The 25,438-nt window shown below is 49.2% G+C and overlaps 4 protein-coding genes and 1 pseudogene across 5 annotated transcripts; 3 read left to right on the top strand and 2 right to left on the bottom strand.

The window, feature by feature from the left end:
• The first annotated feature begins 60 nt into the window (after positions 1-60).
• On the top strand, positions 61-3,548 carry MRPL53 (mitochondrial ribosomal protein L53). Its single transcript, XM_006096797.3, has 3 exons — positions 61-485; positions 586-698; positions 800-3,548. The coding sequence occupies exons 1-3, from the start codon at positions 391-393 to the stop codon at positions 931-933; spliced, it is 342 nt and encodes a 113-aa protein (XP_006096859.1). The 5' UTR covers positions 61-390; the 3' UTR covers positions 934-3,548.
• A 1,001-nt stretch (positions 3,549-4,549) lies between these two features.
• On the top strand, positions 4,550-4,739 carry LOC111827571 (annotated as a pseudogene).
• A 1,968-nt stretch (positions 4,740-6,707) lies between these two features.
• Positions 6,708-11,251, top strand: MOGS (mannosyl-oligosaccharide glucosidase). The gene is made up of 4 exons (XM_006096795.3): positions 6,708-7,325; positions 7,507-7,724; positions 8,862-9,058; positions 9,304-11,251. The coding sequence occupies exons 1-4, from the start codon at positions 6,974-6,976 to the stop codon at positions 11,045-11,047; spliced, it is 2,511 nt and encodes an 836-aa protein (XP_006096857.1). The 5' UTR covers positions 6,708-6,973; the 3' UTR covers positions 11,048-11,251.
• A 158-nt stretch (positions 11,252-11,409) lies between these two features.
• On the bottom strand, positions 11,410-13,898 carry WBP1 (WW domain binding protein 1). The gene is made up of 4 exons (XM_006096796.3): positions 13,616-13,898; positions 12,567-12,669; positions 12,263-12,439; positions 11,410-12,089 (listed from the first exon to the last, which is right to left on the bottom strand). Exons 1-4 carry the CDS (start codon positions 13,682-13,684, stop codon positions 11,629-11,631), a joined length of 810 nt encoding a protein of 269 aa, XP_006096858.1. The 5' UTR covers positions 13,685-13,898; the 3' UTR covers positions 11,410-11,628.
• A 439-nt stretch (positions 13,899-14,337) lies between these two features.
• On the bottom strand, positions 14,338-16,801 carry INO80B (INO80 complex subunit B). Of its 2 annotated transcripts, none has more exons than XM_006096794.3 (5): positions 16,648-16,801; positions 16,221-16,413; positions 15,899-16,017; positions 15,573-15,742; positions 14,338-14,961 (listed from the first exon to the last, which is right to left on the bottom strand). In XM_006096794.3, exons 1-5 carry the CDS (start codon positions 16,703-16,705, stop codon positions 14,431-14,433), a joined length of 1,071 nt encoding a protein of 356 aa, XP_006096856.2. In that variant the 5' UTR covers positions 16,706-16,801; the 3' UTR covers positions 14,338-14,430. The 2 variants fall into 2 exon arrangements, with proteins under 2 accessions (XP_006096856.2, XP_014318161.1); XM_014462675.2 differs by having other exon boundaries at positions 16,221-16,428; positions 16,648-16,730.
• Positions 16,802-25,438: the final 8,637 nt, after the last annotated feature.

Raw genomic sequence — 25,438 nt, 5'->3', positions numbered from 1 at the left:
AGGTTTAATTTTCAATGTCCCTGCCGTGGTGACACCTAAGATGGTGTTGACCTAGATGGGCACAGCAGGGAGCGGAAGGGGAACGCAGGAGACGGGCCTGTTTTCGGAGCCAGGTGCAGGGCTTTACACAGCCTTTGCTGTGGCACAACAGGGCTATGAGTGGTGGTAGGGTTCGCTGACCGATTACTTTGGGCCCCTCTGTAACCTGTGTCGAAAGCATCGCTCCTCGTCCGCGGCTGGGGAGCCCAGGCCCGCCGTCCCACGGGATCCGGGACGCGGAGCCTGTACTCGGCGGAAGCAGGGGGGCGGGGCCTGCGGCTGCGCGGCCACTCACAATCTTCCCTGTACGGCACCTCTGGCCGGGCGAGTGCTTCCGGGGCGGAGGTTACCATGGCGGCGGCGGCCTTGGCTCGGCTAGGACTCCGGGCCGTCAAGGAGGTTCGGGTTCAGTTCTGCCCCTTCGAGAACAACGTGGAGTCTACGAGGTACCGGGGGAAGGGAGAGGGAACGGAAAAGCACGCACTTCTCTGCCGCCGGGGGTCTCACCCCCTTCGGCCCCGCGCTCACGCCGCTCTCCCACCGCAGGACCTTCCTCCAGGCGGTGAGCCGCGAGAAGGTCCGCGCCACCAACTTGAAATGCTCCGTGATTGTGGATGTGAGGCACGACGGCTCCGAGCCCTGCGTGGATGTGCTTTTCGGTGGGCTCGCGTGGGGAGTCGGGCGGGAGGGGCGGCAGGCAGCCCGCGCCCCCTGGGCCCGGTTGGCCTTCTCGTACCTCATTCATTCGCTTCTTCCCCAGGAGACGGGCACCGCCTGGTGATGCGCGGCGCCCACCTCACCGCCCAAGAAATGCTCGCTGCCTTCGCCTCCCACGTCCAGGCCCGGAGCGCGGCGGGGAGCGGGGACCCCCCTGGCGCCGAGGCGGGCCGCTGACAGCGCGTAAGAGGCCAACGAGCAGATGCTAGCCTGGGCCTTAGAGAACATTATCCACGAAAAGCTCGACTTAATCATCCAGATCGCTGTCTGGAGGCCGCAGACACCATCCCCACCCCCCAAAGAGCCCTATGACTACACATCTAACCAGTGCTTCTGGGATGAGACGATCTGGGAAGGGCCTAGACAAACTTGAATTTATTTCATTTTCTAACCATCGCTCACGCTTAACCGTTTTGAATTTGGCTTCCCCCACCACTCACTCAAGTATGATACCTCTTACTCTTATTAGCCAAATCCAGTGCTGTTTTCTCAGCCCTGAGCTCTCCACCTAAGTAGCATTTGCCATTTTTAATTCATTCCCTATGGAACTTCTCTTCCTTTTCCTTCTCTTAAACATAAACTCCCCCCCCCCTTTATTTTTGGGGTATCTCATCTTCTGTTATAACTTGAACTACCCTTTTGGGTTAAACCATGCATTTCTGTTTGGGTCTAATATTAATTTCTGTACTACAGTCAGGTTACCTACTATCGATTTTCTCCGAATCTTACAAACATTCTTTGTTCAAAATAGAATTGATAATCTTACATACACATATACTTGCCTCTCCCTGACTTCCCCATTCCTTTTACAGGCACTTCATGTGCCCAGCCGCCTGGGCTGGAAATCACAGCATTGTCTCTGGCTCTGCTGTCTCCTTTTCCTTGCATACCCAGTCAGTAAGTTCATAGTATTCTATGTTAAACAAAAGCCCCTGAAATGCTCTTTTCATTCCCATTCACTCTCCTGTATTGTTACATTCTCCTTTTTTTTCTCATCATTTTTGCTGCTGCTTAATTTTATCTTTCCAAAGCACATCACTGGTTATGTCTCACTACTACTTGTTTCAGAGAACAGCACCTAAAGTACTTTTCATACAGTTACCACCCATTAGTGTGGATCGTGAATCAATTTAGGAGGTTAAATCAGCCTTTAATAAAGTAAAATAGAATAAAAAGTATCGGTGCATGCATGGCACATGAAATGAGAAGTATTCTTTTAAGAAAGTTAACTTTTAAGTATATAATTATAAATCTATATACAAGGTATCCCCCCAGAATGTACACACACTTTAATAGCTGTTAGCTCAATTTTGAAAATGAAATGTATTTTAATAAATACTGCCTTTATAATTATTCAAAGTGTGTATATACATTTCTGGGGGGACACTATATGTGTGAGTATAGATATATAAAGTACGTGTACATGTGTACATCTGAATGTACTTGGTTACAACATAGTATATATATTTTTTTCTATGGCTTACAGTGGTTCTCAACCTTCCTAATGCCCCGACCCTTTAATACAGTTCCTCATGTGGTGACTCCCAACCATAAAATTATTTTCGTTGCTACTTCATAACTAATTTTGTTACTGTTATGAATCGTAATGTAAATATCTGTATGCTATATGTGTTTTCCGATGGTCGTGACCCACAGGTTGAGAACTGCTGGCTTATAGGAAAAGATGGTTGCTAGCCACTGGTTTAGAGAACTTCAAAATGCTCAGCTAGGCAATCCAGGATCTCTAGACACTGCTTGCTGGGTGCTTTGCCAAATACATTTTCCATGAGCCTCCTACAGCATTACTGTACTGCTTCTCTGCTTAAAAGGGTGCTATCTTGCCTTAGCTGGTTTGGCGCAGTGGATAGAGCGTAAAGCTGCGGACTAAAGGGTCCCAGGTTCGATTCTGGTCAAGGGCACATGCCCAGGTTGCGGGCTGTGATTCTCTCTCATCATTGATGTTTCTATCTCTCCCTTATCCTTTTCTCTCTGAAATCAACAAAAATATGTGTTTTTTTTTTTTTTTTTGAAAAAAGGGGCGCTATCTACAAAGGACTGGTTTTTCCCCTCCCCCTTTAAAAAAAGAAAACTACCATAAGACAGTATAGTGTAGTAAAGATCCTGAATGCCTGAGGTTGAACTTCCAGTTTTACTCTTAAGTAGCTGTGTAACTTTTAGACAAATTACTCTCAGTGCCTCTTTCTTCTTTTGTAAAATAATAATGCCTACCTCATAAGATTGTTGAGAGGATTAAAGAACTGCCATCTGTTAACACCTAGAGCATGATTGGGAATGAACTAAGTGCTATGTAAGAGGCCTGTTGTCCTACTCTATGTATTCCATAAAAAGGCAGGGTTCTTTGGAAAAGACATTAATGCCAGGGAAAATAGAAGACAGCAGGAAAAGAGGAAGACCAAGTATAAGGTGAATTGACTCCATAAAAGAAGCCATAGGCATGAGTTTCCAGGAGTTGAGCAGGGCTGTTGAGGATAGGACACTGGGGACAAAACTCATTTATGGCTTGCCAGGAGTCTGAGCGGACTCAATGCCATGTAATACACAAGAAGCTTTACACTACAGTCAAAGTTACAGCTTGGATTTGAATTTCCCAGCTCTAGTTAATTGGCTATTATCTTTGGCCACTCTTAAGCACTCCTTATTTTTTAAATGAGATGGTTCAAACATTGCTGTAAACATATGAACTTTAGGTTCGGGCTGTTTCCTCTGTCCCCAGCACCTTGTATAGTGCCTGATATAGTGTGTACAATAAACATTTGTTGGATTTACAAATATTTAGTATCTACCTTGTGCCTATACCTTTCATTAGTACTAAGATACAAAGATGGATAATAAAACTCAGGTATGTAATAAATGCTATAATAGAGATGTGGACCAGGTGCATTGGTAGTAAAAAAGACAGGACTGACCATTGGGTTTGGTTTAAAGGTGATTTTTTTTGGTGTTAATCCTCACCTGAAGATATTTTTTTTCCCATTGATTCTTAGAGAGAGTGGAAGGGAGGGGGAGAGATGGAGAGAGAGAAACATCAATATGAGAAAGACACATCAATTGGTTGCTTCTTGCACATGTGCCTTGACTGGGCCTGGGAATCGAGCCTGCAACCGAGGTACATGCCCTTGACGGAAATGAACCTGAGACCTTTCAGTCTGAGGGCCAACCCTCTAACTCAGTGGTCGCCAACTGGTGGTCCGCAGACCACTGGTGGTTCGTGAGGTCCAAAAGGTTGGTGACCGCTGCTCTAACTACTGAGCCAAACTGGCTAAGGCAGAAGGTGATTTTTGAATGAGCAAAAAGTCTACCAGTGTAGGGTGGGGCCAGAAATCGGATTATAGTGAAATTGGAGTAGACATGCAACATAAAATATTTTATATAATGAGTTTCCATGAGAGGTGTGATAATAGCTAGAGTAGCATAAGGGTGTGGAGTAGGGTTTTTAAATGACAGGGATTTGTACTTTATGAAAATACCTTTTGTGGAGGAGAAACTGTTCCATGAGTGACTACTGCCCCACTGGCCAGCTAGATCCTGGTTAAAACACGTTGCTTCCTGAAAATCCCCCAGACTATCTGATCTACCTGTCCCCTATGCCCCAGACATGCTGGTTCCCAGAAAGCACTGTTGTCCTGCTCCAGACAAGTATACAAGGCATTTCCCCCTTACCTGGGGTGGGTTACACCCCTTAGCGCCTGCCAAGTGGCATGGAGGATATTCCATGTTGTCTTTGCCACAAGGCACACCTCATAGGTAAATTCCCTTGATAAATTCTTGATGTATAGCTGCCTGGCAGGGGAGATACCATGATCACAAAGGTGGAGAAGGTGGTTTTCCCAGGGTGAGGCTTATCCATTGCGTTCCAGATATGCTGACCCCTGCGGTTTCCTCAAATGTGGGAAATTCAACTGTAAAAGTTTTCGTAGTGGGAGCCTAAAAATTAAATTCAATGAAATGATGGAGCTTCCCATCTATCAGCCCCAGGAAATTTTAACGCCTTTTATGCTGAGCTGTTGGTTACAAATAAGTGACTGAATCTAAGTTGCATTCTGAACCACCATCAAATGTAATAATTGACTCTTCTAGGTCAAACTGAAGTGCTCCTATCTACAGCCTTCCCTAATCTGGACATAGGCAATCCTTTCCTTAAGCTCCGTTGCTTCCTGGGTTGTAGGAAAGGAAAAAAAAAATGAATTCTCTAAGTGCATGCATCACCATTATGGTCCTTTCAGGGTTCCTCTAGAAAGATAAGGAATCATAGACTGAGTGGGTCGCTGAAAGACACTGCTGGAACAGATCTCAGGCTTCCTCTGGGTCCACTTTAGCCCCCTCCTACTAGGAAAGTGGGCAAAATGATCCAGTTTGATTCAGATACACCTGGGTTCCAAGCTAGCCACTTCCTATCTCTGTGACCAGGGCCAAATTATTTGAACTTTCTAAGCCACAGCTTTCAGCCACCAGATTGGGTCATGATGATGAAACCTAGGGTCATTACGACTTTGATTAAATTTAGTTTTAAATCCTAGCCCTAGAAATAATACCAATCTCTCCATATACAGAGTTGGGCAAAAGTAGGTTTACAGTTGTACATATGGAAAATAATACAATAATTAAATAATAATACAAGAAAAAACTTTCACATATTCACAACTGTGAATATCCCTCAGAGACCTAGCCTGTTCCCCATTATCAGCATCCCCTTCTCCCCCCACCTCCAAGGCAGCAAAAGACAGTAGCTCAGATGACTAATAGTCACATGGTCCAGACCTCTGGCAGGCTAGATAACATTGATAGATTCATTTTTTAATTTAAATTTTTATTTTATTTTTAAAATACTTCTTTAGCCCTCACTGGTTTGGCTCAGTGGATAGAGCATTGGCTTCAGACTGAAGGGTCCCGGGTTCGATTCCGGTCAAGGGCACGTGCCCGGGTTGCGGGCTCAATCCTCAGTATGGGGTGTTCAGGAGGCAGCCGATCAGTGATTCTCTCTCATCATTGATGTTTCTCTCTCTCCCTCTCCCTTCCTCTCTGAAATTAATAAAAATATATTTAAAAAATAAAATACTTTATTGTTAAAAGTATTACATATGTTTCTTTCTCCCTCTCTGAAATCAATAAAAAAAATACTTTTAATTAGAAAAAGAAAAAAAGAAACATCCATGATGAGAGAGAACCATTGATCTGCTGCCTCCTGCACGCTCCCTACCCGGGATCGAGCCCGCAGCTGGAAGCAGTCAGAAAGAGTCACCGCCCCCTATCACCAAAAGGCCGGGATGTTAGGTCGGAGGGAGCCCGGATCAGATACATGCGGACATGGGATGAGACAATGGACTTCCTCTGGAATTTCTCACAGATCTGGAATCTCTCACGGGTCAGCGTGCCAGACACAGATACCTGCTTCTCCTTGAAGTTCACAGAGATCCCCGCACAAGATACTGACCCATTCCTGAATGTGCCGCCCACCCCCTGCGGCCGAGACTCCCTCAGTTGAATGTGTGATGATCCCTGCTGAGGACACTTCCTCAGTTCAGGCCCCCGCCCTCACCCAACCGCAGTATAAAAAAAGCGCCCCCCTCCATGTTGGCGTGAATCCACGTGCCCTGTCTTTGGGGGTACGTGGGTCTCCCGGGGACGCAGAATAAACTTTCCTTTCCTTTCTTTTCTGATTCACTGGACTCTATTTCTTGCGCCGCCTCCTGAGCCACCTAACCTAACAAGGCCCACGCTCTATCCACTGAGCCAGACCTGCTAGGGCTGTTCCTAGTTTTGAATGATAACTTCCCAGTTCTCTCCAGCAGTGTGGGAGTCTTCCCCTGCATCAGGAGGTCACCAGTTGGATTCCTGGTCAGAGCATACGCTAACACTCGGGATAGCAAATATATAATAAATATATTTAAGGGAGCCTAATGGGAGATTTTTTTTTTCCTACTAGCCTGTGGACTTCGTGAGGATACCAAATAAACGTTGACCCAGTAGACACGGTTCCGGAGACCCAACGCGTGCCACACCGACACGCCAGTTCCGGGCTAGGGAACTTAAGCTGACGTGCGGGGCGGGACTTCCGGCGAGAGGCGGAAGCGGAACAGGAGGTGCAGCGTACAGATGAGTGGCCGCCTGAGCGCTACGCTGGAGCTGGGGCGGAGAGGCAGGACGCAGGTTCTTGGCCGCCCCTCGAAGCTCTCGCGACGCCGACCTCCGTGCCAGAATGGCTCGGGGCGAGCGGCGGCGCCGCGGCGCGCCGACAGATGGAGCGCGGGTGGCGGAGGGGGCGGCTCGGGGCGGCCCCGCGCGACGGGAAAGCCGGGGCGGCGTGGCCCGGGGCACGGTCGCGGCAGCAGTTTTGGTCATCGTGGTGCTGCCTCTGGCCCTGACCCTGTCGGGAAGCTGGCTGCTGGCGTGGCACCGTGCGCGGCGGGCGGTCACGCTGCACTCGGCGCCCCCGGCGCTGCCTCCCGACTCTTCTAGCCCCGCCGTGACCCCCGACCTCTTCTGGGGCACCTACCGCCCTCACGTCTACTTCGGCATGAAGACCCGCAGCCCGCAGCCCCTCCTCACCGGTAACCGGGCCCCGGCGGGCAGGCAAGCGGAGTCTTCATCTGGGCGCCCCAGCTGTCCTCCAGAGCAAGGGTGGGGAGGAGCGGATCAGGAGAGTTCCCAGGAGGGATGACCCTGCAGTCCTCGTAGACACAGAGGGACAGGGGCGCTGCTCTCTGACTGACGTGGCCATTCTACCCCCAGGACTGATGTGGGCACAGCATGGCACCACCCCTAAGCTCAGGCACACGTGTGAGCAGGGGGACGGCGTGGGTCCCTATGGCTGGGAGTTCCACGACGGCCTCTCCTTCGGGCGGCAACACATCCAGGATGGGGCCTTAAGGCTCACCACTGAATTCGTCAAGAGACCCGGGGGTCAGCACGGAGGGGACTGGAGCTGGAGAGTGACTGTAGAGCCTCAGGTCAGGGCCTCAGGGCACCCTTCCCCAGCCCAGACTCCCTCCATTCTTCCTTGGCTGCCTGCAGTGCAGTACGAAGTGGGGGGTGACAGCTGGAGCTGGGTCTGGCCATCTGGTTTGGATCTGGTTGCCTGAAACACTTGCCTGTAAGACCACCTGTATTTACAATTCCTAAGCCTTGGTTTCCTTTCTGTGAAATGGAGATAAAAATAGCACCTAACACAGGGTTGTAAGAATTCAAGGAAATAATATGTAGAGTTCTCAGCATAATACATGGCACGGAAATACTCATTATTTCCCAGAGAACTCTGCGCAGGGATCTTTAATTCACCCCACTGGGTGTTGACCCTCAACACTGCCAGATAAGTCAAACCTCGTTTCTCCAACAACTTCCATCTCCAACAATTCGTTTCTCAACCAAGTTGTTCACAGAAAAAAATGTCTTGGTTGTCAAACCAAACTTTGGTTTTGGACCTGACAACCCTCTCGTGCTGATACCTCAGCGTGACAAAAAGCGTCTCTCAGGCATCAAAGGAGAGAATGCTTTTGTAGCTGGTGAAATTAACGATTAGCACAATTTTAAAACATAGAGACCATCAAGAGTGCTAATGTTGCTAAGGGTGTGAAAGAAACAATGATCATAGGCAATTGAAGAGGTAGAAAAACTGATTTAGATAAAAAAAAGAAAAGCAGTTAGCCAGTGACAGCCATTTTCGGAGGTGGTGATATATGAACAAAGATGCTGTATGCTGACCTGAGAGACATCCCTGGACCGAATGCTAAAAGTGATTCATTTAAGGCTGGTAGGGGGTAAATTTGAGAAAAGAAGTGTTTGCTTATATATTACACAGAACATTAGACATGTGCTGTATATAAGAAAGGTTAAAACGGGGTCTTTGGGGGTCTGGAATGGATTAATTCCATTTACATGATTTCTACTGGGTAAAACGATTCGGTTTTCCAACAAATCGCTTTTTGAACAGCCTTCTGGAACGAATTAAGTTCGAGAACCAAGGTTCCACTGTATATGTTGTTTCTCATGTTGCTCTGACCTGGTGCCCCTTTCCCTCACTAAGTGTGATTCTCAAGAGAGAATGTAAATCTAATGCAATGTTTTTTCTGTCCTCCTTGGTCATCTAGGCCTCAGGTACCTCTGCCCTCCCTTTGGTGTCCCTGTTCTTCTATGTGGCGACAGATGGCAAGGAAGTCCTAGTGCCAGAGGTTGAGGCTAAGGGGCAGTTGAAGTTCATCAGTGGGCACTCCAGTGAACTTGGTGACTTCCGTTTTACACTTCTGGCACCAACCAGTCCAGGGAATACTACTCCCAAGTATGGCAGGTAACTGGGGTGGGAGGAGAGTGTGGGGGTGGTGGTAGGGGTGGTAGGGATGCTAACTTAGCTTGGTTTCCATCTCTTCTACTCTGCCCTCTTTCCACCCGTTATTTCCCTTCACACCAGACTCCATGCTCCCTACTTTGTCAAGACCTTGCCATCCTAACTCCTGATCACCTCATATTTCTTTATAATCCCTTCTACTTCTCCCCTCCTGAATAATATTTCCTATTTGTCTTCTTCCCTTCAAGCTACAATGTCTTCTGGTCCTCCAACCCAGGACTTCCCTTGCTGACAGAGATGGTGAAGAGTCGCCTAAATGGCTGGTTTCAGCATCGGCCCCCAGGGGCTTCCCCTGAACGCTACCTTGGCTTGCCAGGATCTCTGAAGTGGGAGGACAGAGGCCCGAATGGGCAAGGACAGGGACAAGGGCAGTTCCTGATACAACAGGTGACAGTGAAAGTCCCCTTTTCTGTGGAGCTGGTGTTTGAATCTGGCAGTGCCCAGGCGGGAGGAAACCAAGCCCTGGGGCAGCTGGCAGGCAGCCTGCTGACCCAGGCCCTGGAGAGCCATGCTGAAGCCTTTAGAGAGCGCTTTGAGAAGACCTTCCAGTTACAGAAGAAGGGCTTGAGCCCTGAGGAGCAAGCTTTGGGTCAAGCTGCCCTCAGCGGTCTCCTTGGTGGGATTGGCTACTTCTATGGGCAGGGTCTTGTGTTGCCAGACATGAAGGTGGAGGGATCTGAGCAGAAGGTGGCCCCGGCCCTCTTTCCACCTGTCCCTCTTTTCACAGCAGTGCCCTCCCGGTCATTCTTCCCACGAGGCTTTCTTTGGGATGAGGGCTTTCACCAGCTACTGGTCCAGCGATGGGATCCCCGCCTCACCCGGGAGGCCCTAGGCCACTGGCTGGGGCTACTCAATGCTGATGGGTGGATTGGGCGGGAGCAGGTGCTGGGGGATGAGGCCCGAGTCCGGGTACCCCCAGAATTCCTGGTGCAACGGGCAGCCCATGCCAACCCCCCAACCCTGCTTTTGCCTGTAGCCCACATGCTGGAGGGTAACGATCCTGCCGACTTAGCCTTCCTCCGCAGGGCCTTCCCCCGCCTGCATGCCTGGTTCTCCTGGCTTCATCAGAGCCAGGCAGGGCCAGTGCCACTGTCTTACCGCTGGCGGGGTCGGGACTCGGCCTTGCCAACCCTATTGAATCCCAAGACACTGCCTTCAGGGCTGGATGATTATCCCCGTGCTTCGCACCCTTCAGCCACTGAACGGCACCTGGACCTGCGGTGCTGGGTGGCACTGGGGGCCCGTGTGCTGGTGCAGCTAGCAGAGCAGCTGGGAGAGGCTGAGGCAGTTGCAGAGCTGGGCCCGCTGGCTGCCTCACTGGGGGCAGAGGAGATCCTGGATGAGTTACACTGGGCCCCAGAGCTAGGAGTTTTTGCAGACTTTGGGAACCACACAAAAGCAGTGCATCTGAAGCCTCGTCCCCCTCATGGGCTGGTTCGGGTGGTGGGCCGGCCCCACCCTCGCTTGCAGTATGTGGATGCCTTGGGCTATGTCAGTCTTTTCCCCTTGTTGCTGCGGCTGCTGGACCCCCACTCATCCCGCCTTGGGCCACTGCTGGATGTTCTAGCTGACAGTCGCCATCTCTGGAGCCCCTTTGGTTTACGCTCCCTTGCAGCCTCCAGCCCCTTTTATGGCCAGCGCAATTCAGAGCATGATCCTCCCTACTGGCGAGGAGCTGTGTGGCTCAATGTCAACTACTTGGCCTTAGGGGCACTCCACCACTATGGGCATCTCAAGGGTCCTCACCAAGCCCGTGCTGCCAAGCTCCACAGTGAGCTCCGTGCCAATGTGGTGGGCAATGTGTTGAGGCAGTATCAGGCCACAGGTTTCCTGTGGGAGCAGTACAGTGACCGGGATGGGCGGGGCATGGGCTGCCGCCCTTTCCAGGGTTGGACCAGCCTTGTTCTACTGGCCATGGCTGAAGACTACTAAAGGGAGAGTGTGGGAGGGGAGTGAGGTCCCTGTACCACTCTGGACTAGAGGGACCAGGTCTCTAACTTCTGCCCCCAACCCTCAGATACCAGTGCTCCAAACCCTCATCTCAGGTGTCTCCTCATTATCATCCCACACAACCCAGGGGTGAATGTGAATTCAGAGTCTATTTTTCTAAATAAATTGGGAAACCATGCCAAATTATTGTATTTGCCAGCTTTGCCTGACCAAGAGGTCTTAGCTCAGTCCAGGCCTTAGGGCTGCCTCCTATCCTTCAGGGAAGCTAGGAAAGGTGGCCATTACCTGTCCCCTCCAAGTCCATTCAGGTACAATGAAATGAGTTGAGCACTAGACCACCCAAGTCCACAAGCAGCTGGTTCACATCTCTTTAATGAGATCAAAGGCTCCTGTGTATGTCACTGGGGGTAGAGCTAGCACAGTCCCCCAAACATGGCCCCTGTCCCAGGACTCCAGCCCTTTCAGGCAGATTCTAGGAAGGCAGGGAGAGGCCGAGAACTCCAGGAGTTGGAACCAGGGCTGTTTCTAGTGGGCAAGCAACCAACCCATCCTCCTAAAACTGCTTATGGGATGCCCCCTTCACTGGTAGCCAGCCCCATAGAAGAAACTTGGGGTATGGGGTCTAGGGACAGTGTACACGGGGGACAGTCCCCCAGATCTGGCTGAATAGCACTAGCCTTAGCCTCCTTGACTGGCTCACCCTCACTGGAGTCAGGACAAGGGCACAGCTCGATGCCAGAGTCGCCAGTCAGGCGGCGATAGCGGCAAGAGGGGGGTGTGGGGGCAGGGCTCACCCCTGCCCCAGGCTCACCCTCCTGATGAGGGGGGGCACTCTGGTGGGAGGAAACACCTTCCACATTTGTTCCCTCGAAGTGGGCAGGGCAGCTAGAAGTGGAGGAGCAGCAGGTACATTCCCTGGAAGCAGTCAAGGGGCAGCCTGGGACCGCAGTGTAAGGAGGTGGTGGTGTGCCCGGGCGGTGAACCACATCCTCATAGGCTGGGGGTTTGAAGGCGCTGAGGAGGCCTGCAGGAAAGAATGGCATAGTTGGTTGAAGGCAACCAGGGATGAGGTGGTGGTCTCTTTACTGTTGGGGAAAAGTGTGCTTTGAAATGTCTGAAAACAAAATGTGGGGATGATTCAGGGTCCTCATTGGGGAGGAGCCACTGGTAGTGAGCCCAGAGCCTCAAGTCACTCACGAAGGTCAAGCAGTGAACTGGTAGGAACAGGGCCAGCCCCATGGCATGCCCCGTGGTAGGCCAACAAGTTGATCTCACGCTGCCGCTGCTGTTGCTGCAGACGGAGTTTAGCTCGTCGATGACGGAAGGCGCAACAGCAGCTAAAGAGGATGAGGACAGTCCAGAGCAGCCAGAACCCTGCAGGGGGTGAAGAGGAAGAGTCTCAGATACCTCCCATGCAAAGAAGGGTCCTTGAAGGCTAGAATTCTGAGGTCCAAGGGAGGGTGGGCAGAAGGACCCGAGAACAGCCCCCATAGAGACTCACACCAGAGCTCATAGTAGTAGGTGCAGCAGCCAGTCTCCCCGCAGCAGTGGCCACTCTCACAGAGGTAGGGCTGGTTGTTCACTCCTGGGCAAACCTCTCGAAGCTGGGAGCAAGGAGGCACTTGGCACCAAGGGAGATTCTAGCCCAAGGCACTGTTCACCCCCACACCCAGCCCCTGCATGCACATCCACAAGCCCACCCTGTGAACCAAGTGGAGCAGAGATCTATGAGGAGGCAAGAGTGATGCTGAGATTAGTGTTCAAATGTCTGAAGGGCTGTCAACATGGAAGAGGATTTGGAATAGCAAAAATCAGCCTGGAGAACAAGATGAAGATGTGAACACAGAGGCAGATTTCAGCTCTGCATATAGACTGGCCCCAGGGCATTTTCTGTTAACAGGGTGTTTGGGCAGAAGCCAGAAGATAGAGCAATCTCAAAATCTCAGACATTGGGTAAAGGGTTTAAAGTAATTTCCAACGCTAAGATGCTTTCATCATCCCCCATGGTCTGCCATTCCCCATCCCCAAGGTGGACCTTTCCACCCCTGAGTCTCAGACTTCCTAGGATAGAGGAGGGACAGTGTGAGACCCAGAGCAGTGCTCCCAACTAGGTGGGATTGCTGTGGATGATAAAGGATGGCATCCAGGGTGCGAGTCTGGGTTCCAGCTCTTCTCCAAATTGCTCCCTCAAGAGAAGACGCTATTGGACTCTGTTGTGACAATAGGCACACAGAAAAGCAACACAAATAACTGTTGCAAGACAGGGAGCCTCCCTGGGGCCTCGCTATGCCTCTGGTCACTGGAGAGTCACTGTAAGCTCCCATTGCAGCCATGGGATGGGTCTATGAGGCTGCAGGCAAAGTCAACTGCATCTACGTTACGAAGTTTAAACAAAGAATGAAAGGGACATATTTAGGAACTTCACAATACCTTTGGCTTCGTGAGTTCCTACCCAACCCCCCCCCCCCCCCCAAAAAAAAAGAAAGGGACAGAAAAGGGGAAAGGGAAATAGATGGCTATCGGGCTATGCTTTTGGAGCCGATGGGATACCTGCTGTTGCGGCACCCGAAGTGCCCCCCAGGCCTCCTCGCTGCCGTTCCCGCTGCTGGCCCGAGCCATGCCTCCACCTACAGCCCCCTGAAGACTACAGCCTCCTCTACTGCCAGCCGCCCCGCCCCTGCCACCTCTGCCGCCACCGCCATGGTCCCTGCCCGGCCCATCTCCGCTGCCGCCACCATCACTCCGCGGCCGGAGCTCCCATCCGGGGAGAGCTCTGCCAACTAGGAGCCAGGTTGCTCCGTCCTACCAATCAGCATCGCCCTCCGGCGAACGGGCCAATAGGGTCGGATCGGAGGCTTTTGCTGGTGGCCAATCCACAGCAGCGCCCCTGCCACTCTCCCAGACAACAAGCGCTCTCCCAGACAAAGAGTGGGGTAAGGTTCGACCCACGGCCCTGACTGACAGCGACAATAGCCAACGTGGACAACAGAACAGGCTTCAAGTTGTCAACCAATGAACGGCCGCCCAGGAGAGCAAGCTTCCCTCTGATTGGCTTGAGTCCTGTTTCCTGGAATGACGCCAAAAGCCCGATCACGCCAGGTAATCCCGCTGGAAGAGGTGGGAGTCCCCCAAGTCGGCGGAGTCTGAGCGCCAGCGGCCAGCCTTCCTGTGCCCGGGCTTGACGGACGTTTCCGAGGCGTGAGCGCAGCTCTGATGGGGGCAATATGTGTGGACAGGGAATTGGCTTCCCTTACCCCATACACTCAATTCTGTAAATTCGGTACAAGTCGAGGCACCGGATAACATTTAATAAGGAAGACACTGAATCGGGCAGGGGAGAGGGTACAGAGTCCTGGTTACGGGCCTTAAGTAGCCAAAAGGGGGGACCCGGGGCCTTCGGGTCTCCCCAGGCGCATCTGCAGGTTGATGCGGTAGCACTGCAGGCTGCAGAGTGCCTGGCCCGTGCGGGAGCAGGCGTAGCGGCGCGGGTGCGGACAGCCAGGGACCGAACACCGCGGAGGAGGGCCAGGCGGGGGTGGCCGCTGAGACACTGGTGCGGGGGTGGGGACGCCAGGTGGGAAGGAAAGGGTGGAACCCTGTGCCCCGCTGCTGTAGCGCACCATGGGGGCCGGGGCCGCGGCCCGCCCTCCCCGCCGCTCCCCCCTCGCGGCCCCTCGGCCCCCACGCCCGCTGGGCGCTGCCGTCTTGGTGAGGCGCTCGATAGTCTGGTTCTTGTGCTCCTCCGCCCGCCGCGCCGCCTGCAGCCGCCTCTTACGAGCCCGCTCCTCGCGCTTCAGCAGCATCTCCTCGGTGAGGGCGGGGGCCGGGCAGCCCGCAGCCACAGGCAGCGGCAGCATCGGGGAAGGCTGACTCTGCGCCTTCTGGAGCATAGCTCGCTGGGGAGAGACAGGTGGTGTCAGAAAATCAGAAAATGGAGAAGCGAGGTCTGCAGGAAGGGCCAGCAAGGGTCACAAGGAGCGCGGGCCTTGGGAGGAGGTTGGGAGGAGTGCCCTTTCCAGGAGCCCTTAACTACTGCCTCCTCCCCCCGGGTCTCCAGACTTTCAGCTTTAGGTCCTTGACTCTCAAGGGGAAAAGTATTAGTAATGTTGCCTGCCTGCCCTGGATACCAAATTCTCTGCACCATATTTCTGAGGATTTTTGTTTGTTGTTAAATCTTTATCTCATTGAAGCATCCATTAGATAAGTGCTTAATTCCTGAAAAGCTCCTCTGGTACTGGAAATGTTAGCTCTTCAAAGAGGTCTTCCCTCCCTATCTAATGTTTCTTTCCTAACACTTTCTGTTTCATCACCCTATTTTTTTAAAATAAACTTAACTGCTTTTTAAAATTATTTCCTTATTTACCTACACACACATGAATACCAGCTCCATGAGAACAGAAAAGTGTCTTTTCCCCATCAGTGATTGCCCAATGCCCAGCAAAGTTCTTGGGACATGGAAAGGTCCTCTCTAAATAGCTGGTACTGAATAAAGAATGAACCAATTTACCTGTCGAGCAGTGAGCAGCCGTTCGTTGATCTCCTTCTTGAGATCCCCATTGTCATCTAGCTCCCCTTTGGCCAGGGCATCCAGCCACCTCTGTTCCTCCTCTTCCTCCTGACCCCCTAAGTCCCCCGACAAATCTCGAAGTGGGGAGGGGGACAAATTACTATCTTCATCTGGAGAGATAAAAGTAGAATTGTTCAGGTGGGGCACCCGAATGTGGCCAAGTTAGTACTGGAACACTCAAAATTCCCTCCCTCCTCAGAAGTAACCTTCTCCCTTTCATCAGGTATAATGAGGAACCCTTTTCCCCACCTCCAGCTCCTTCTCACCCAGCCAGGCACGGTACTGCTCAAGGGGGACTCCTTCCATTGGTTCCTCTTCATTGTCCACAACCATAAGGGGAGAGGGGGACCGGGGCCCCTCAGGGATCACAGTGAAGGTAGGAACACTGCAGAGAAGCAACACCACTCTGTAAGCGGGGCCAGTATCTTCCTTCCGCTCAGGAGCTACCTCCAGCTGTCCCCACACCCTCTAGGTTCTTCCTGGGCCCCCAAGTCACCGTGTCCATTCTATCTTCTGGGAAGCCCAGCCAGCGTCTCTTTCCCTCCTTCTAAAGTTCCCCAAGTAAAACCTTGGTTCCCTTGGCCTCACCTCTTGGTGCCCAGGACCTGCCCACCCAGCTTGATTTTGAGTTTGAGCTGGGGCTTGGCAGGAGACGGCTGCGTGGGCCCAGCTTCCTCTTCCTGATGGTGTTTTTTCTTGTGTTTCTTCTTGTGCTTCTTGTGCTTTTTCTTGTGCACTCCGTGGCCGTGGGCACCCGCCAGACTCAACTCCAGCGCCTCCCCTGCGGAAGGAGAGCCTGTCATCGGTGTGAGCCAGGGGTGGGGTAGTGAGAGCCCCGAAGAACCCAGTTTCCCTAAGGGCTCCCACTCTTCCCGCGGTACTCGCTGCTACCATAGCAACAGCCCCGCCTTCCTCCTCCCACCTGTGGCCAAGTACCTTGAAAGCTCCGAGAAGCGAGAAAGGAACTCCTTTTCTGCAAAGGAACTCCTAAGTTGCTTTATCGACCCGCGCTTACCTGGCTCAGGGGCCTCCATAGCCCCAGAGGTGCTCCCGCGCCGCCACAGCTTACTCATGGGTTCCTGCTAGGAAAGGGGGCTGGAAATGATCAGGGAACAGGCAGACATGCCTCTTCCGCCCCGCGGAAGAACCGATTCCAGCAAAATAACCGGTACTTCCGGTGCGTAGCAACCATGTTTGTGCGGGGTACACATTGACGCTAGAATCGTCCCTGAGAAACAATGATCCTCCCAACCAAAGTTCCGGCCCCTCAGTCTGGGACAATTCAAAAGGCTCGGCTTTCCTTTCGTTCTGTCTCTCCGTGGCAGAACCGGTGCCAGCGCGGGCGATCTGACTATTACACTCCAGCGTCGTGAGCGTATGCTCCCGGCCAAGTTCGGGGCTAGGCAGTGAGGACACCAGGATGAATGTGAACACTCTCCTCTGCCTTCGACGAGCTAGCTCATAGCTCGGTGGAGGAGAACATTAACTAGGTTGCCCGCCAAACGGCAGAAGTGCTTAACAGCACAAGTCCTACGAGCAGGGCAAATACTTAGTGTTTAAGCCTAAATTCTCATCAGTAGGGAAATGGATAAATGAATTATGGTGCATCTGTGCAATGTGGGCACCATGTTGCTAAAAAAAATTAAGAGTGATAAGTAATTGATAAGATTGACATGGAATGTAGATTCTAGTAGGTGATAGCATTGGAAACAATCTAAGTGTTCTCTAATGAAACACCAATATAAGTTGGTATATGGATTTGGAACATCCATACAATGGGAGGCTATGTTGCTATTAAAAGAAACGAGGCCCCAGAAGGCTACCCAAGAAACGGATGGGTGGCTGAAGGGAGGCTTGTTTTTCATAAAATACCCTGTTGTGCCTATTGAATTTTGCATAAAATGTGTATGTTTAAGCTAATTTAAAAAAACACAAGGTAGCTCTGTGTGTGTTGATATAGGAAATGAGCAAGTTTCAAGATGATGTGATTCCATTTAAAAGACATAATAACTCTGGCCGGTGTGGTTTAGTTGGTTGGGACTCACCCAGTGTAATAGAAGGTGGTGGGTTAGATTTCTGGTTAGATCCCGAGATCAGGAAGCAGCCATTTCACATCAGTGTTTCTCTCTCTCCCTCTCTCTCTCTCTCTCTCTCTCTCTCTCTCTCTCTCTCTCCCTCCCTCCCTCTCTCCCTCCCTCCCTCTCTAAAAGTCAATTTAAAAAAATTTTAAAGACATAATATGCTACTATATACATAGAAAAAAAATCAAGGAATGTATATTATCCTGTTAATGGTGCTTATTTTTAGAAGTTGGGGTCAGAGAACTTTCACTACCCAGATCTGTAAGGAATTTTCTTACAGCCAGTGTATATCACAATTATCATTAGAAAAAAATTACCACCTATATACATATATTTAAATATGTCTGAGATGTGTATCTGAACAAGGTAGCAGCAGTGAACAAAGAAAGAACTGATTCAAGAGATATTTCCTTGATAAAAATGAAAAGAAATCCATGAGCAATTATATATGGGAATTCAGTCAGGAAGAAGTCAATGTAATATAGTGATTGATATTTGTTAAACGTTTTTTATTGATTTTTAGAGAGAGAGGAATGGAGAGAGAAAGATAGATAGAAACATTGATCAAGGTCTGTTCCCAATCCTTTGAGGCTGGCTCTGCCACTCCTTAGCTACGTGACTTTGGCCAAATCAGACCTGATCAATGTTTCTATCTATCTTTCTTTCTATCTGTCTTTGGGGGATCAAGCCCAAACCCCGTCATGTGCCCTGCGGGGAATAGAACCAGTGCTCAGATCTATGCTCAACCACTGAGCCACACCAGCTGGGCGATGGTGATTAATATTAAGAGTAAGACAAGCCTAGTATCAAATCCCAGTTCTATCACTTGTTACTTATGTAACCTTGGGCTCAAGGTTATTTAAGCTTTCTGAACCTCAGATTCCAGCTTTGTAAGATGGAAGGAAGTAGGATCTATCTACTTCATAGGGCTTTTTCAAGGGGCAAAGCAAATCAAGAATGCAAAGTACCTAGGGTTGAATCTGGCACATAGATGTTCAATAAGCACACAACAATAAGAATAGTAAACAACAACATTTCTAGCCCAAATATTTTTGGGGAACAAGGTGTTTTAAGTAAAGATAGGGACAGAAGCAAGTAAGAAGGGAAACATTTAGTGTTGCCTACAGTAAATTTTTTAATGAAGTTATTATTTATTTATTTATTTTATATTTTTATTGATTTCAGAGAGGAAGAGAGAGGGAGAGAGAGATAGAAACCAGCTGCCTCCTGCACGCCCCTTCCTGGGGATCGAGCCACAACCCGGGCATGTGCCCTTGACCAGAATCGAACCTGGGACCCTTTGGTCTGCAGGCCGACGCTCTACCCACTGAGCCAAACCGGCTAGGGCACCTAAGGTACATTTGAAGTGCCTGTGGGAATGCCCAAATAAGATGGACCACTGAGAGAAGAAGCCAGTGCAGAAGGTTGAGTGGTGGGTGTCATCAGCATTATAATGGTGGTCCCTAAAAGGCTGGGAACATAGGCATTCCAAAATGAGCAAGTAGATGGAGAGGAAAGGATTGGGAACAGACCTGAGTGGGCACCTGTCCTGGCTGGGCAGGCAGAAGGAGAAGAGGCTATGTTGAGAAGAGGAGGTCAAGAGAGGCAAGAAAGGCATGCAAGGGCAAAGGGTATCGCCAGGGAAAGGCCATGATCAGCTGTGTACAGTTCTGCAAAGGGCAGGCTGAACTTTAAGAACAGGATACATTCTAGCAGGATGTGAGGACAATAGTCCTGTGTCACCAGAAGTTAAAATGAGGAGTCACCTGTAGTTAGAATTAGAGTTGATAACCTGCTTTTATATCCCTGCTCTCCCTTGATCCCCAGGGCAGCTCCCTAAGGAAGATGCTGCTGTGCCCGCATGAGGAAACTGAGGCTCAGAGAAGTTAAATGATTTGGCCAAAGTCACGTAGCTAAGGAGTGGCAGAGCCAGCCTCAAACCGAGGCTTCATGACACTGGGTCCAGTGGTGTTTCCTCCACATCCTGATACCCTGCGGGGAGGAAATGGCGGCAGCAAGCAGCCACTGGCTTCATGACTTTGTTTTTAGTTTTGCTTTGTTTAGAGTGGCAGAGATTTGAGCATGTTTGTAGGCGGAAAGGAAAAACTTCTGCTGAAAGAGTTCTTGGCCTTATTTTTAAAATATAATTTATTTTGAAATAATTTCAAACTCACAGAAAAGTTTTAAGAAGGGTACAAAGAACTTTATCTCCTTAAGTAGATTGTTCCGTTGTTGACGTATATACCATTTTCTCCCTTACCCCATTATCATTCCTTTTCTAATTATTCTGAGAACAAATTGTAGACATGATGCTATTTCAACCTTAAATATTTCACTGTGTTTTTCTCAAAACAAGTACACTGTTCTACAACCTTGGTGCCACCCTCCCAATCCGGAAATTAACATCGATACAGCAGTGCTGTCTAACCCACAGACCCCACTCAAATTTCACCAACTGCCCAACGCTACCTTTTCCTTTCTAGCCCAGAATCCAAATTCAGGATCATGCATTACTTTTACTTATCATGTCTCTGATCTGCTCCCCCTCCCCCACCTTTTATTTATTTTATTTTATTTTAAAAAATATGTTTTTCTTGATTTCAGAGAGGAAGAGAGAGGGAGAGAGAGAGAGAAACATCAATGATGAGAGAGACACATTGATTGGTTGCCTCCTGCATGCGCCCCAACTAGGGCCAGGGATCAAGCCTGTAACCGAAGTACTTGCCCTTGACTGGAATCGAACCCAGGATCTTTCAGTCCTCAGGCCTATGCTCTATTCATTGAGCCACACCCGCCAGCCCCCTCCCCCTTTAAAAAAATATGTTTTTATTGATTTCAGAGAGAGGAAAGGAGAGGGAAAGAGGGATGCAAACATCAATGATGAGAATCATTGATCCGCTGCCTCCTGCATGCCTCCTATTTGGGGATTGAGCCTGCAACCCGGGCCTGTGCCCTGACCAAGAGTCGACCCATGACATCCTGGTTCATGGGTCAACACTCAACCACTGAACTACATGGCCAAGCTCTTTGATATGCTTTAATCTGGAACATTTCTTTTGTGTCCTTGGCGGTTATAGAGTACAGGCCTGTGATTCTGTAGGATGTCCCTCAACCTGGATCCATCTGGTGTTTCCTTATATCTAGACCCATAACTTCTTGGTAGGAGTACTACACAAAAAATGAGTATGGTGCATTCTTTTCAGAGTGTGGCCTCAGGAGGCCCATGATGTCAGCCTACCCCACTATTGATACTAAACTTGATCACCTGGTCAAGGCGGTATCTGTCACTTTTCTTCACTATAAAGTCACCATTTTCACCTTTGTAATTAATGAGTATTTTCTTGGGAAATACTCTGAAACTAATATGCTGTTCTTCATCAAACCTCCACCTACCATGATAAGTAAAAGTAATGCATGATCCTGAATTTGGATTCTGGACTAGAAAGGAAAAGGTAACGTTGGGCAGTTGGTGAAATTTGAGCGGGGTCTGTGGGTTAGACAGCAGTGCTGTATCGATGTTAATTTCCGGATTGGGAGGGTGGCCCCAAGGTTGTAGAACAGTGCACTTGTTTTGAGAAAAACACAGTGAAATATTTAAGGTTGAAATAGCATCATGTCTACAATTTGTTCTCAGATTAATTAGAAAAGGAATGATAATGGGGTAAGGGAGAAGATGGTATATGTCAAGGCTTAGTATCCATTGATAAATACAGTATAAATCAACACACACTACTTTAACAATTGCCAAATGGTGTGATAATCTTTTTACTTCCATTATTCCATCTACTGTGAAGTTGGCATTCTGCTGTGAAGAAGAGCTTTCTCTTCTTACATTCATTTACATATGTATTTATTTATATCAGTAAGGATTCCTGTTTCAGTCAGCAGGTTGTAATACATTACCATCATTATTTATTTTATGCTCAAATTTGTCTCCGATTTGTCAGTGGGCATTTCTTTAAGATGGCTTCTGTGTCCTTTTGACATGTCTCCATCATATTTTGAGCACTTTCTTTTACTTCCTTGCACTACAGAATGATTTAGGCTCATCTTGTACTTTCCCTAGATAAGGGGTCGGAACCAAGGGAGGCCAGGCAGGAAGAATTCATTGCTGAGGTTACACCAAGGTCACACCAAATTCCCACCAGAGGCATCTACTGGTGAGGATTTCCCACTCCTCATGGGCTGCAGGTGCAGTAATGATAACTGGACTCTCCTGGATCTTGTTTTCACTCATTCAAGATTCAAAGTCCAGTTGGGAGCATTCCAGTTGGTTGGCTTAGGCTAAGTGCCTACCTCTGGGCTCTGAAGAGTGGGAGGGAGGATGAATGTCCTACAGCTGCCAGCCAGAAAGAGGGTAGAGCCTTAACTTGCTAATATTATCCACAGGACTGTGCAGAAATAGGAAGATTATTTGAACACTGGGTGACCAACACCCCCTTCCCCCCAATATCTACTTCATAGTTGGAGATCCGCAGCCTCCTACTAGAGATTGAGTCATAAGCTAAAGAAAAGGTCGGAAAGATTATGCACCAAACCATGCTGGTAAATGTTTAACACAAACTCCGGGGTGTGCGTCGGGGCCCTTATTTATAGTGTTCACCTATTTCTGTTGTGTAAATAACACTTCCACCATGGCCAACTTCAAATGTGAGTCAAGACAGAGCTGGGAGGAGATGTGCAGGAGGTCACCATTACATAGCAATTGCACCAGACAGATGCTATAGATGGAAACAACCTCAAGAGGTAATAGGAAAAGGCAGTAAAATAATTAGGAGGCGATGGGTTTTGCTTTAATTAATTAATTAATTTATTTTGTTAATCCTCACCCCAAAATATTTTTTTCCATTGATTTCCAAAAGGGAGGGAAGTAGGGAGGGAAGGAGAGAGAGAGAGAGAGAGATGACTTGGTTGCCTCCCTAACTCGCCCCAACCTGTAGGGATTGAACCTACAACCCAGGTATGTGCCCAGGGATCTGAGATCCTTCAGTTCTTGGACTGATACTCTAATGGTTAGCGTTCTCAACCTTCCTAATGCCGCGACCCTTTAATACAGTTCCTCATGTTGCAGTGACCCCCAACCATAAAATTATTTCCGTTGCTACTTCATAACTGTAATGTTGCTACTGTTATGAGTCGTAATGTAAATATCTGATATGCAGGATGTATTTTCATTATTCGTGACTCACAGGTTGAGAACCGCTACCACAGAGCCACACAGACCAGAGCTCACTTTGTTTTAATGAAATTTATTTAGCCCTGGTTGGTGTGGCTCAGTTGGTTAGAGTGTCATCTCATATACCAAATGGTGGTGGATTCAATTCCAGGACATGGCAGCTTATGGATGTTGCTCCCCCCACCCCCCTTCCCCTCTTTAAAATCAATTAAATAAATAAATTAAGTTTATTTAGTTGTGAATTTTTAATTTAAATTAAACCTGTAACAACTGAAATGCACAATTCTGGAAAATTCAGCAGTTGTCTCTCATGAGCCAGTGTGAGGTACCATACTATCCTGGCGTTTCTCTGTGATGGTGGGGAAGGCATTTTTACTCCTTTATTTTTTTAACTTTATATTATTTTTAAAAGGTAGGGTTAGGAGTGTTTAAAAAAACTCTATGTGTGTTTTTATGTTGTGTGTGTGTTTTTTAAATTTCAGAGAGAGGAAGGGAGAGGGAAAGAGGGATAGAAACATCAATGAGCATCATGGATCAGCTGCCTCCTGCATGCCCCCTACTGGGGATAGAGCCTGCAACCCTGGCATGTGCCCTGACTGGGAATCCAACCATGACCTCCTAGTATGGGTTGATGCTCAACCACTGAGACACACCAGCTAGGCTCTGTGTGTTTTTATTTTTTAAATTATTTTTTTTAATTTTAATGAACTTTTAATGATTTTAAAAATATTTTATGATTTTTTTTAGAGGGTGGAAGGGAGGGAGGTGGGGGAGAGAGAGAGAGAGAGAGAGAGAGAGAGAGAGAGAGAGAGAGAGAACATTGATGTGAGAGAGACATGGATTAGCCCACCAGGGCTAGGGATCAAAACCATAACCTCCTGGCTCATAGGTCGATGCTCAACCACTGAGCCACCTTTTCCAGTCCCAGGCGAGAAGGAGAAATGTCGGCTCTGTGTATTTTTAAATAAGAATTTTAATTTATTGTGTGTTTACCACCCAAACTCAGGTCTCCTCCTGTCACCATTTATCTCCCCTTTACTCTAAAAAGATATGGACCCAGAATTCTTTTTCAACAATCTTGCTATGCTGTAGTGCAGCGGTTTTCAACCTGTGGGTCATGATCCCTTTGGGGGTCGAACGACCCTTTCACAGGGGTCACCTAAGACCATCGGAAAACACATATATAATTACATATTGTTTTTGTGATTAATCACTGTGCTTTAATTATATTCAATTTGTAACAATGAAATTGGGGGTCACCACAACATGAGGAACTGTATTAAAGGGTCGCGACATTAGGAAGGTTCAGAACCACTGCTGTATAAAGTGAAGTCAACATGGAGAAAAGAAGAGCGAGATGATAGGAAGAGATGGGATCTCTCGACACCAAATGAATGCCTGGGTCAAGCCACATCCAAAGCCTGACCTCTTACGCCATTTTAGTTCCTTAAGGTAATAAATTTCCCCTTTTGCTGAAGTAATTTTAAGTCAGGTTTTCTAAAAGAATCTATATATATAAAAGGCTAATATGCAAAGTGTCTTCACGGGAGTTCAACCAGGAGACTGGGAGTTCTGTTGCTCACTATGATGTGCGCTGATCACCAGGGGGCATCGAGGAAGAAGGAAGGCCCTGGCCAGCAGCCGCTAGGGACCCTACCCAAGCACCAATTTTGTGCACTGGGCCTCTAGTATTGAATAATTTGCCGTAGCAGAGCTATGCTAACCTGGGTTCTCTAAAGCTAAAGGCAGGCATTTTTCTGGCTCCAGCCCAGCCTCTCTCTCTCTCTCTCTCTCTCTCTCTCTCTCTCTCTCTCTCAAGTTCTCCCAGTAAGTTCTCCGGTCCCCAGGAGACTCCTCATGTGTGGTCAGCAAGTCCATTCTCTGCCATTTCCTTCTCTCTCACCGGGCTCTCTGGGGTGAGGAGGGGCCCCCTTTTTCTGCAGAGGCAGAGAGTGGTAATCCTGTCTCAGCTGACCCAGCAAAAACAGTTGGGAGATATCCACTGTGGATGCTGCTATATCCTCCCCTTCTTAAGGCTCTGAAGGTCTGGGTCCAGGGAGCTGAGGTCGCTGGTGCCCCCTCCAAGGGCACGAGGGCGCTGCACCTGCTCCTTTTTCTTCTTAGCTCCACTTGAGGGGCACTTGTGCTGCGCCAGGCACAAGGCTGGGCATTTTACCCTCATTGTCATATGTAACTCTCATAGCCACCTGGGGATAATTACTGCATCTCCACTGAACAGATACGAAAACAGAAGCCCAGAAAGTTAAACGTCTGAGTCAGGGCGTCGGTTAGGAGGTGCCAGAACTGGTTTCCCAGCGCCGTGCCCCTTGACTTGTGGCCGTTAGGGAAGGGAGGATAGTTGGGAGGAAGCCTAACAAAGGAAAGCGACAAAGAGGGAATATTTGGGACTGTAGGAAGTCGAAAGGGTCTGCTGGGAAGCTGCTTACAGGTGAGATTAGACTGGAGATGCTTGCGCCCCGGGCGATCCACGTGGGGCCGGGATTTTCCGTGCGCAAGCAGCCAGGCGTGCCAGGTGGGGGCGGTGGGGG

The sequence above is a fragment of the Myotis lucifugus genome, unplaced genomic scaffold, assembly GCF_000147115.1.
Source record: "Myotis lucifugus unplaced genomic scaffold, Myoluc2.0 scaffold_186, whole genome shotgun sequence".
Classification (NCBI taxonomy): Eukaryota; Metazoa; Chordata; class Mammalia; order Chiroptera; family Vespertilionidae; genus Myotis; species Myotis lucifugus.
This window is presented reverse-complemented; position numbering and strand designations above follow the sequence as displayed.